The sequence below is a fragment of the Tauraco erythrolophus genome, chromosome 10 (assembly GCF_009769465.1).
Source record: "Tauraco erythrolophus isolate bTauEry1 chromosome 10, bTauEry1.pri, whole genome shotgun sequence".
Lineage (NCBI taxonomy): Eukaryota > Metazoa > Chordata > Aves > Musophagiformes > Musophagidae > Tauraco > Tauraco erythrolophus.
In genome coordinates this window covers 26,560,865-26,573,346 of record NC_141474.1, presented here as the reverse complement: position 1 = coordinate 26,573,346, position 12,482 = coordinate 26,560,865, and the positions used below count along the sequence as shown (strand labels likewise).

Genomic DNA, 12,482 nt, shown 5'->3' with positions numbered 1-12,482 from the left:
TGCTCACCTCGTTTCTTACATTCTTTCCCAAAGTATCTGTTACCGGACACTTTTGGGGGGTGTTGGACTTATCTGGAATGACTGCTCTTGTTTCAATGACACCTTTGGAGCAGCGTGTTCTAGCCCCTGTAGCACCTCTCCTGGAGCACTGCTCTTCTCCCCAAACCTTCTCACAAATTTCTGGTGCGCACAAAACTCGTGTTACATGTGGGAATTTCTCTGACGTTGAGGCAGCGATTGGGTTTCTGAATATAGGGGTTTGCTAATGGCTAGTTAGTGTTGAGATACCCACAGAACAGGAATAACTGAGTGGAGCTAGACGCCAAGTCAGGCTTGCTGGAGTGGTGGCACAGGAAGGAATGGAGTGGGGACCACAGGGCATGCAAGTTCCAGGCTTGCAGCCAAGCCCAGGTCATCACCAAATAGGCAGCAGGGCCATGTCCTGTTTGTCCTGCTGGACCACTGCCTGCTTCGTCTGGGAGAGAAACGTCTCTGCCTTCCTCTGTGCCTATGGGTTTTAGGTGGCCTGGAGGTGCTACTTTAGACAGTCGTCATCCGGTATCGCACAGTCCGTCTCCTTTCTCTTTGTGGAGTTGGGTCTGTTTGCATCAATTGAGCATTCCAACCCTTTGTCGCCGTAATGGTCTTTCCAATATCTTTTATGAGGCTGTTTAAAATCAAACCCAGTTGCCCACTACTCAGCCCTGGAAGAACTGTTATTCCTCTGCCACAGATTGACATGAAGGGTGTAAAGAAAGAAACAGAAGGAAATAATTTACACCATTATGTCTGACTTGATTAAAAACTAATATGGAATTTTACCTTACTGATAGGCATTTCATATGCAGTGTTTTGTTGTCTAGCAGGTAAACAGACCTCTAAGTCACATAACTGAATAGCTGAGGTGAGTTCCAGGGAAGAGGCATGTTCTTCTGAACCACTCTTGGTTCAGCTATAAGCAAGAAAGAAAAATAATAATTGTCTCCCTTCAAGAGTGCTTTCTCATACCAGAGGTATGAATTGATTTTACTGTCTGTTTACCTTTTTGTTGACAAGATCTGAGACTGCAGTCCAGAAGTCCAACTGCACTTGGACCTGCAAGCCATCACTGCTGGGCAAGGTGTTGGTTGCTGGAACTTGTTGCGCTTGAACTAGAAAAACAGTTGCAGAATCAGACTGCTCAGAGTGTAACTCTTTTGGTGGAAGTATTTAGCCTTTTATGTAGGTTTAGTCATCAAAATTAATCTATTGAACTCATTACAACTGAGAAACTGGACCTATGCAAGAGTACCGGATGTGAGTAAATCCCATATGCAAAATCCACAAAAGCCATATGTTTAGGCTGCAAATTTAACAGAGTTAATTCCATCCCTTCCAGTCTTTCAGTTTTGATTAAGTTGCAAATCCTTCCTCCCATTATTTCTTAATTTATGTGCCTAAGCTTGAATTTGGGCATGGACCAAAGCAGAGAGTTATCCTACAGTTACTGCTTGCTTACACCGTTACTGGTTGGACATCAAGCTGAGTCATTGGCAAAAGAGACCATGCCAATGATGCGGTGAGGGTACTGAAACTGAAACATCCTTCCACCACAGTGTGATGGTTCACAAAAGGGGAAAGGATGGATATTCCATATCAAAGTTCTTTTCCCCTCTTCCCTTTTTTCTAAATGAGTCTGGACCTTTAGAAAGTAACACGCTTCACTACATTTAGAAGAAAGGGTTTCAAATCTTGTCCTTATTTTAATAGTACCTGAGGTGCAGCTGCTTCTGATTTCTGTTTAGGTGTATAAAAACTTGGTTTGGGGTGTTTTGACCTATTTAAGATGGGTGTGGTATTTATAGTATTTGTATTGGGAATGATACAATGTTTCCGAGGTGCTGTCAAGACAGACATTAACTCCAGGATCTTTGTGGTCTTAATGACCTTGCGCAAGGGAAGACTTGTATGTAAGAGCACAACCTATAGCTAGCTCACCTGTTGTATCAGGTAACCCACCAAAACCCTGAACAATTGTTCTCCAGGCTCTGAGTTAACCACGTGCCTGCCCCAGCCCTGCTGAGGCCAGGAACTGGGTGCAGAAGCAACAGTACAGTAGGGTCAGCCCACGGAACGCGTTGAGAGCTGCCGTCAACCAGGAGAGTCCTTCTCTGGCTTGAGGGTCTTGGGGCTGAGGGAATGGACGTCTCATGCACTGTGCTGTGTTTTCTGTCTAGAAATTGTTTCTGTTTTTTTCGAATGCCTTGATTCGATCAAAACACAGAGAAAATACCAAAAAAAAAAAAAAGTAAATTTGGCTTTTGTACATTCGAGCTCATCATGGGAACTTTGCATAAAGAGAAAAATCAGGGAGCTGCAGTCAAGTTGTTGGAGGTCAACTTCAGTAGGAGCTTTGGGTATACAGGGCTGAAGGTTGGAGCCGTAATCTCCCCGCAGCTTTCTCGGCATCAAGAAAACCAATCTTAGCCTCGGGGCTGGACATTAGTAGCGCGACTGCCCTGCCCGCATGTCACCGTCGTGGCTGAGCCGGTAGGATAGGTGGTGGTTAGGGTTTCTCCAAGCACCTCGGTCAGATTCAAACTGTTTTATTAAACTAGTTAATTGGCAGTTTGAAAGGGAGGGGGAAAAACCGAGGTCCTTAGGTCTCCCTGGTCAGTGCCAAGCCGCAGACTGTTAACTACTCCTGCCTTTCAGAAGCAATAACTGCGGGTTTGGGGAACATATGGAACCAACTAGCCGAAAGGCTTTTATGAGGAGCTTTAACAGGGGGCACGGTTTTGTGAGCAGAAATTCCAGTGGATGAGTTAATAGTTTCACTTTCCTTAGCTGTCCCTTTATAGGAACAACAACAACAAAGTCGGGCGCGTTCCTCCCACAGCCCCGGCTGTACAATGTGCCGATGCATCCAGGATTTCGTCTGGACACTGGGGGAGTCCTTTAGTAGATCCCCTGGGACCTGTTTTTTCAGAGCTATTTCCTGATGCTGACCTCATTAGGTGAGTTTCACAGCTCACTAATTCCTAGCAACAGCGCAAGAGATTCAAGGAAAGGGGAAACCCGTCTTCTGGAAGCCAATGGAACTGAACAGATTTGGGCAAACACTTTTATTGCTTTTCATTAATCTGGAAAATCAGGGACTTGGGGTTTTCTTTCTTTTATTTTCTTTTTGGGTTTTTGTTTATTTGTTTGTTTGTTTTTCCCCAAGCCACTGTTTTGACCTAAAACTGTATATTTGATTTTCTATTTGAGCACAGAGAAGAGCAATAAAAGAAGAACCCCTGAAGAACTGTATTATGTTGCAGCTTGGTGTGAACCAAGCAGGAGAGTGGGCATTTCTTTTCCAGAATGGCTATTTGGGCACTGACAGGATGTAGTCACTCACACACTTCCAGTAATGCTTATTTAGTATTTGCATTGCAGTGGAATGTGTCCAAAAGAGAGAGCAAAGGAAAACAATAGTTGCCTGCTCAAGAGCTGACGTCATAGTCTGAAATTTAAGTACTTGTTTTTGTGGTATTGTTATTAATCATGGTTGCGTGCAGGGGTCATCCTGTAACTCCAGCTACTGGAGTCCTGTGAATGCAATGTTTGTAGTTCAGCCTTGGTAAGTTTAGGACTGGAAAGTCATTTCTGCCCCATCACATAAGAGTGAGGTTTGTCTGAGCACCAAAGCTTGGCCTGAGAGTTTCCTCAGGGTTGCCTTTCATTCTCAAGTCTCCTATATAGCAAACACACCAGAAGAATACAGGTCCATTTGTCTTCAGCTTAACACAAAGTTTGTTTCTTCTATTGTAATTCCTGAATTTGTTGTCTATTTTATTAGCAATATATTCCATAAGAAGGTTTGAGACTGCTCAAGGATTTTGTCTGGTAGTAAGGTTTCCTTGTCTTATTTTATGATGGCCTCATAGATGCCCCCTCGACACTGTTCTTCCATTGTGGCACCATATGGGATCATAGTCAGACAAATTGAAGAGGTGAACCTGGCAGCCTTTCTACTTGTTTAGAAATCTATAGTATTGCCTCCTAGACAAGGTAATAGGCACAGAGTCGAGCTGCTGTCAGAGTCTGTCAGAAATTGATTTCTGACAAAGCACATGAGCATTCAGGATAATCAACCAAAGTCAACTCACCTATGCAAACATTAAAAACGTAGAGCTGAAAGGATACAGCTAACTCTGATGCTCAGTGATGATCATGGCAAAGAATCTATGTTCTGAACAGCATCTTTTAGAAAAGTAAGCATCTTATTTCTTCTTTCATGCCATTCAGGACATTATGACCAAAAGACCTTACAAGCAGCTGACATAAACCAAGCATGATGCTGTATTTGATGAGGGTGAGCTTGGTTTTTGTTCTCTGGGCTTTTTTTATTCTCTTCAGCTAGGGACAAATGCACATAAGATGGATAAGGAGAAATCTCTGCTGTACAAAGGCCATGATTTCTCCTCTTTAGCTATCGCATACAGCACTAACATCTTGCTGGCCTTCAGGAGCCTTCAAACATCCAGTCTGCAGTTGCAGACTTGTGGCACAATAAAACACGATATGTGAATGTTAGTGAGAGTACCTTGGAACAAGTGGGATTTTCATCTAACTTTGCTCCCAAAACTGAATACAATGAAGAACACGATTTCTGGTGGAAAAGCTGAAGTGTTCCTAAGCCCAGTCCAGGAACACACCTATTCACTTCCCCTCCCTATTTGAAAAATGGCAATGCTTTTTTGGATCTGTTTCTGTGGATTTGGTTTACTTGCTCAAAAGCCAAATCTCATTAAATTCTCACATAAAATTAAACCTCCAGCATCTCCCATGGGCTTGCAAAATGAAGTTCAAACTGTCCCAAGGCAACTTGCACAACTGCTGATACCAACGCTTTTATGCAATGCCAGCCTCCTTTGAAACCTTGAGACCCAATAGAGTTTTGTCTGCTCACTTTATGTGAGGAGTTCGGGGGTTTTCTAACATTTCATCTTTTTGAAGTTGAATGTTAAATGCCTTAAACATTCAAGTTGATTTATATGTGAGGTAGGCTTTTGTAACCCATGCCTTCCATTCGTGTATGTCTCCTCCTGGCTGTGTAATCCAGAGGTGTGGGAGGGGGAAATACTGTTTGAATGTCAAGGTAATCAATAAAGCTGTTAGCTGTGATCTTCATTGGGCTTGTTTGGTCCCTCATTGAGGCCTGGAGTGAGCTCGTGCACGAGTGGCAAAGGCTGATCTCTGCAGGTTTGGTTGCAACTGAAGTGCCCAAGATCACAGAGGCAAAAGAACAAAGGTTAAAGCAAGGCAGCAGCACAGATACTGTTGGGTGATGGTGAGAACAGTTGACAAGAACATAAGAAGCATAAGAAATGTCCCAGTCTTGTCCACCAAGAAATGAAACTTGGAGTTCCCACAGACCCCCACCCTGCTGGGGATCCCTGAACTGAAGTCACCAGTGATGCAAGAGCTCTCCCCTGACTCTGCTCTACTGCATCCCTTCTGACCTTCCCACAGAAGAAATGGCTGGTCCAGCCTCCTTATCCTTGAAGTGGCCATAGTCTCTGCAAAAGAACTGCTAAAATGTCTGGCCTGGTGGTTCCTGGTGCTGTGTGGGATTGATGGTACTCACTCTCTTAAGTGGTAAAACAGGACCCGTGTGTGTGCTGTAAGGGTTGAGCTGATGTCTCTAAGCACCCAAATAAAATCTGTGTGTTGGGTTGCTGCTTTGCATAGGAGAATGAGACCACTTGGATAAAAAGGCTTCCTCCTGGCAGGGTGAGTACCCCTTTCTATTGTCCATGGTTAGTTGGTTGCAAACGGGGACCAGAGGCAGCCATGCAAAAATGGCTTTCGAAGCGTGCCGACATCAGGACCATAAATTGCTTGAATATAAATGCACTTTCCCAGAGCCAAAGTCATAACTTCCCATCACTTCCCAGAACAAATACTGTCTGCTATATTTATTAGGTGGGACTGTGTATAGGCAGTCGCTCTAAGTGTGTTTATTTTGAAGTCATCAGTAGTTCAGTAATCTCAGGCACCTCTGGGAGATTTAACTCAGATAGGGGTTTAGGCTGGAGGTCATGAGGTCACTGGTACTAAGATAGAGAGAAGGGAAGAAAACAGCATTGTTTTTGTGGCATTATCCGAGCAGTAAGGAAAAATAAATTCAGGTTTTAAGATGGCTTTAACTTGACTCTGAAGGAAATGGTCTACAAATCCAGCCAACGAGCAGGCGGCTGCAACAAGACCCCACGTCTCTTTAAGTTTGTTTTGAGCCACCCAACCAAAAACCATGGTGGTTATGGCTTGATTAAGCAAGACTTCTCTAGAAATCTGTTTAAGTGGTTACAGTTTTCCTTTAGCATATTCAAGTGTTTGAGTTTCTAATTTTAACTTCCTGCCTAGAATAAAACCTCTTGAATTGCTCCTTGGGCAGTAGTTTGATGCCAGCGATGAGCTCCCTCACAGCGGTAGCAGCGTGCTGGAGTTCAGCTGGTGGCCAACATCACCTCTAGGTCCCAAACCTGCTCAGGGGCAAAGAGCAGGGACATGAACGTCCTGGCACTAATGAAATCTGGGGTCCAGTGCCTGGGCGTCCATCTACTGTCATAAACTCCAAATAACTCATTCTGTCTCATGTGGAGTCTTTAGTGTCTTCTAAGAAGAGAATTTGCAGTGTGGGCTTTTCTGCAGCCCGGTGCTTATTTTCAAGGAGCATGTAGGCAATTTTCTTTAAGACTTCTAATCCTCTGCAAATGTGACTGAAATCAGCTAAGAGGTTACAAATTTATTAGGAGGAGACAAACAGACAGACCCAGAGCATTAATGCACAGGACTGGTTTCCCCAGGAAGCCAGAATAACCAAAAAAAACCACCCCCAAAAAAAACCAAACAAGAAAAAAAAAGGCATTGGAAGTAAAGTAAGGATTTGTTTATCGCCTCCTTAATATTTTATCGTAAAACACACTGTCTTATCCTCAGGCTTTGTTGGTGGTTTGTATATGTGTGTGCATGTGTGTATACATATTTTTGTATCTAAAAATCCAGCAACATCCATTGTTTAAAAAATCAAAAATGAGAAGGATTTTACTAAAAGCATTTTGGGAAAACCTCGGCTCTCAGTTTTCCTGTCAACGTTTTTCTAAGCTTTTATTTTTATTAGTCAAAATGTTTCGAATCCTCAGGAAATCCTGGGATGAACCATTTCCTCTTCGAGCTGTAGCCCTTAGGGGAAAAAGAAAAAGCTCAGATCCTTTCAAAGGTTAGAAATTTTTCAAACTGTGTTTTTTGCAGGTTTTTTAAATTAGAGAAGAACTAAGTTAGGAAGATGCTTAACTTCAGGCTGTGGTCCTGGGAAAGATTGATGTCTTTGTAGAAAAGCCTAAGGAGACCCTTAGATCTAGGCGAGGAAATCTTTTAGGCTTGAATCTTAATGGGGAACCGCTGGCCGAATCGAGGTATAACAGGTTCAGTTGAAAGACTATCTTTATGGTTTTTGAAAGTAAGTTAAAGAATAACATTTGCTTTTCCTCAACCAATTTGTGTATGTTAGTTAGCATGTAACAGCTGTGTTATAAGATGCTGTTAATTCCCTGGAGATACTTGTTCTTAATTATTATGATTAATATTTTTTTTTTCCTAAAAAAAAATCTCAGATCATATTTGTTATATACCTGAGGTTTTGCAGGAGTAAATCCAATTGACTGTTTCCTTTCCTTCAAGTAAACTCCAATAGGAATCATAGTTTTAAACCAGTAAGAGCTTCCATCCTGCAAATACATATGTACATTGTTAATTTTAAATTCCTCTGGGGTTCACTCCTTAAAGTGGGTTCAGTTGCTTAAAGTTAAGAAGGTAGGTAAAAAATATGTGTCACGGACAGCAGCCCAGCTGAGCCAGCTGGAGCTCAGCATGGGTTACTTTACCCAGATTTTAAGATGATGGTTATTCCTTGGGATGTTATAAATGAGAGAAGCTGAAAATGTGGTGAAACGTGAAGCTGAGGGATGCAGGAGTCTTTTTATGAAAAATGACACATCAATACAGTTTTTCAGAACTCTGAATTTGCAGTCACTACATATCGCTTTATTTTAGGAAAAGTGTATTTGCTTATTTATATAATTTGTGACAGACTGTCTTAACTGCTATTCTTCTGATTTATTCGTCTACTTTTTATCAAGTTTATTTGGAAGGTTCTTGGAAAGCTGAACATGAAAAACCCAGACTTGGTGGTTCAGTACCTGGTATAAATTACTGTCACAGTCTATCACAAATATAAAAAGATTTGTAGTAATTCATATGAAATTTAGTAGCCTTTTTTGTAACGCAAGATAAAAAATATCATCTTTAAAGACTTTTTTTTGTTGTTGTTACCTAAATTTACATAGTAAGGAGTGATTCTACTTTCTTGGTATTTTCAGGTTTGGGATGGAGGCACTCAAATAGTCTGCTGGGCCAGTGTTATTATCAAGTTACAACTCATTATTTAATGAGTGTTACAACTCATTATCTCTGTTCACTTTGCAAAAGGGTGGGTGAAGGGGGAAAGACTAGAGGGGGGAGACTAGTAATGAATTTCCTAAAGTTTCTGCTACTAGAAACATGTAGAAAGCCCATTGCAACAACTGTGACTTCAGAAGTTCACGAGATTTTGATTTTTATCAAAAACCTTCCAACTAAGTTTAGGATTTGGATTTAAACTGACAGAAAACAGTCAGAGGCAATAGAAGTTTCCTAATTTGGGGGCTTTTTCATTCCAACGTGCCTCATGTAGCCCAGTGGTCAGCACAGATAGCCTAAAAGTTCTCAGACCGCGACCTCAGCAATATATATCTGTTGTGAAGTTACACTTTATGCGCAATATCAAGGGCTTTATAATAAGGACTTCTGCTGGTAGGGGACCTTGTGTCTGACTGCCTTTCCAGCTGGGGATGCCTAAAGATCAGCCCATGTTACTGTGGGCCAGGATAGGTAAATAAACCTCAGGTGCAAGAAAGTTTTTCAACGTTTGGCCTTTCAGGCTTTGCTGCTTTCATTCCTAAAGTCTTTAATTCCTCCTTGTTTTTCCTGTCTGCATTTCTACAGGTGCTGTTTGCTCTAAACCAAACTCTGCTCCAACACGAAAGCCTCCGAGCAGGTAGTTTGCAGGCCCCGTATACCACTGAAGATCTCATCAAGCATTATAACTGTGGAGACCTGAATGCTGTCATATTCAACCATGACACTTCTCAGGTAAGCAAAAGCGTGTGGATAGGCGAGCTAATTGAGAAAAACCAGCTGCTTTAATAGTAATGTCCCTTACAGAGCCAGCAAGTAAACCTGATTTAAAATTCATACGTTAGATATAATGATCTATACTCATTAAAAATGAGCTGAATTGAGCTACAGAGAGATTAAGAGCCTGGCATAAAGCCTATCAGGTGCCTATAGCACAGTGATAAGTAAAACTCCAGCCTCAGGATCATCTTTTTATACTCCGTCTCCTCTTTCCCCTGTTTCTTTTGATGCCCTGTGTTTTCTTTCCACACATGCCTCATTTGCCAAGTGAGAGAGCAAGGTTTCCTTGGTATTGCTTGGGCTCTGGGAAAGGGACTGCCTGGAAAGCTTTCCTAGGAATGTGCCTGAAAAAAAGTTAATTATGGATGTTTGCAGGGCTGCTGAATGTAGTCCCCTCATTAAGGGGAAAAAAAAAAAATCTTTGTAATATTTGAGCTTATATATGAAGAGGAAGTGAACCTTATGTAAATACTCTATAAAATAAATAACTTCTCAAACATGTCATAACTCAATAATTTTGTATGTGTCTCAAGCAGCCCTTCAGTCTCTGTTTATCTTAGTTATCCAGTGCTATTAAAAACTCTTAATGAAGCAGAAATCTGCTTTCCAGACCAGTTTGATAGTTCATGGCAAACTCTGAGATTCTCATTTAATACCTAGGTTCCTCTTTCTCCTTTCCTGTTAATTCTATGGAAACTTGGTCATTGGTTGTCATCTACCTCTCCTTTTTTTGATAAGTGTTCCCAGGTTCCTGTCTCAGGTGCAGTGACTTACTTGGAGGGGACCTGTATAAACTTTGGCAGCGGTGGTATTGCATGTGTATTGCCAGTGGAAGTCTATTAAATCGTTATAGTGGTTTACCAATAGCAAATGCAAATCAACTATAACTACGTGACCTCAAGAGAGAACTGAGGCAGGGTAAGCCCAGTTTGTTGATTGAGGCAGAGGTCTCTGAGACATCTTGTCTTGCTGTCACTATCTTGAGTTGTCCAAGGCTCTGTGGGTCGCTTGTTTCTCAGAAGAACAGCTCGGAAAGTGAGGGTGGCCCAAACCTCTCTGTAAGGTAGCAAAGCCTCCCAGCTACACTCCATGACATGAGTGTTTTCCCAGAGGTCTTGTATGCCCCTCTGAGAAGTTCCAGGTAGAAATGTAAAAGACACCCAGCAGGATCTGGCGGTGTCACCTGTCACAGAACTAACCTGTCCCTCAACGGGAGCAGCAAGACAGCAGCTTGGATGACTGAAGGTCCTTGAATTTTGGACAAATGCTCATATCTCCTCTTCTTCCCTATCTGGCTATTGTTTTCAAATAATAGAGTGGTTGATGGTAATGAGTGGGATAAAATCCCTTTGCTGTCCCAGTTAATCCAGTCGCAGAGAGTGAAGCATTGTTTTAGCGTGACTAAGCAGGACATAACAGAGTGGTTAACGTGACAGTCCTAAAACAGAAGTCTGTGTAGTACCAAAGCTGCCAGGGCTGTTCTTTCTGGACAGCCTTGCACTGAAAAGTAAAGGCAGAAAGCAACTCAGGTAGGAATGCATCTCTAAAAATGAGGTGTGTGAGTTGGAGAAGGTAGAGAGCTCATGACTTTAGAGGATCCTGGAGAAGTTAGTGGTTGTAACTATTCCTGTAATGTGCAGGCACAACACACGAGATAAACACGTAATGATTTTGGAGAAACAACTCTTGCAAGGTGTGGTGCTATATTTGCCATGGATGCAAAGAAAGGACTACTAGTAGGAAATTTATGAAGGTGGTCCTGGCATCTGAATGTCCTGTGTCATCTTTTAGTCTCTGTCATTGTAATTTCTCCAGCAATAAAGCCTTTGTCCCTGAGATGAGTTGTGGCCATTCACACTGGTTGCATTGACTCACGGACATCTGTGATTTATCCTACAACAGACCTGTGGTTTAGACTTGAGAGGAACAGAATGCTATAAAAACTTCTTTATCCCTGCAAATTCTTGGATCAAATGTGAGTTTAAAAGCAGTGTTAAAGAAAGAAGAAAGAAGCCAACAACCAATCAGAGTCCAAGCACTGGTATCAGTCATAGTCCCAGAGTGCACGCAGTTGATAGAGATTATAACACTTACAGGCCATGGAAAATTAAAATCCCTCTATATATACTAGTCCCTGCAGAACTCTAAATGTTGTGGAGTGTTTTCCTCTCAAGGGTTGTTGTTTTTAATTTGGGTAAAGAGGTTTTTTGTTTGGTGGTATTTTTATAAACCAGCTTTATACCATTTATTTTTAATTGCAAGCAGAACAAAATAGAAAATTAAAACCTAAAATAAACTCCTTATTCAGGTCAACTTTTACCATTTGTGATAATTCCAAAGTTTATTCTATGTGCGTTTCGCAAGATTATGTCCCTGCCATAGACAGTCTTTGCCATTTGGTCACCAATTTAGGTTAGCGTGGCTTACATATTACACATGAAGCATCCTCCATGGGACCTTTCTTTTCAGACATTAAATGTAAGCACAGAGATTTAGCATGTGCTGGGAGTCTGTTGTAGACCTCGTCAGGTGACAACAAACGATAGACCTACAAGAGCAGAAAAACTGTAAATATCCCAAGTAAGATGTATCATCCCTTAAACTCTGGGGCAGGTACCCGTGCCAATCTCAGGAGACGAGCATCACAGTGTTTTTAGCAGTTGTGCCGATTCTTCCCTGATATCAAACTTGGGGCCCAGCACTTCAGAGGTCTGGTAAGTCCTTGCAGCTGGTACCATTAACGCAACTTTGAAATGTCACATAGAAAAAAACAAAAGATCAGGAATGGAGTTGTAAGGCAACACTTGTGTGAACAGTGGATCCAGGAATTCAGCAGGACTGTGGAGACCTGCAGAAGTCTGTGACTCTCACTCTTTGAGGATTCATTTGGGGTCTGTTTTTAAGTTTGCTAGTGCCTGTTTGACCCTTGAAGGTTAACGGGAGCTGCAGGATAAAGGTGAACCTGTCCACCAGTTGCCTCAGTTCAGACCCATTGGTTTAGGTCACTGTAATGAACTGGGAATTAGGTGAGAAAGTCTAACATTGCTGCAGGGACCATGGTGGGGAATATCTAGGTGCAGTAACTTCCTAAATTCCTCCAGTATGAATCTTGGGAGATTAAGCATCTTCAGTAGCCATCTATAAGATGCTGAGATGCCTTTAGAGCAAAATTCATCCTGAATTGGAAAGAAGGACCAGAAATGGAAATACTAATACTA

At 41.9% G+C, this 12,482-nt stretch overlaps 1 protein-coding gene across 1 annotated transcript in view; it reads left to right on the top strand.

Moving 5' to 3' along the window:
- The window catches only part of TRABD2B (TraB domain containing 2B), a 292,368-nt gene that overhangs the window by 151,097 nt on the left and 128,789 nt on the right, over positions 1–12,482 (top strand). Inside the window, 1 exon segment of the mRNA XM_086617690.1 lies at positions 9,073–9,219. Within this exon segment, the coding sequence (XP_086473816.1) occupies positions 9,073–9,219 (147 nt within the window).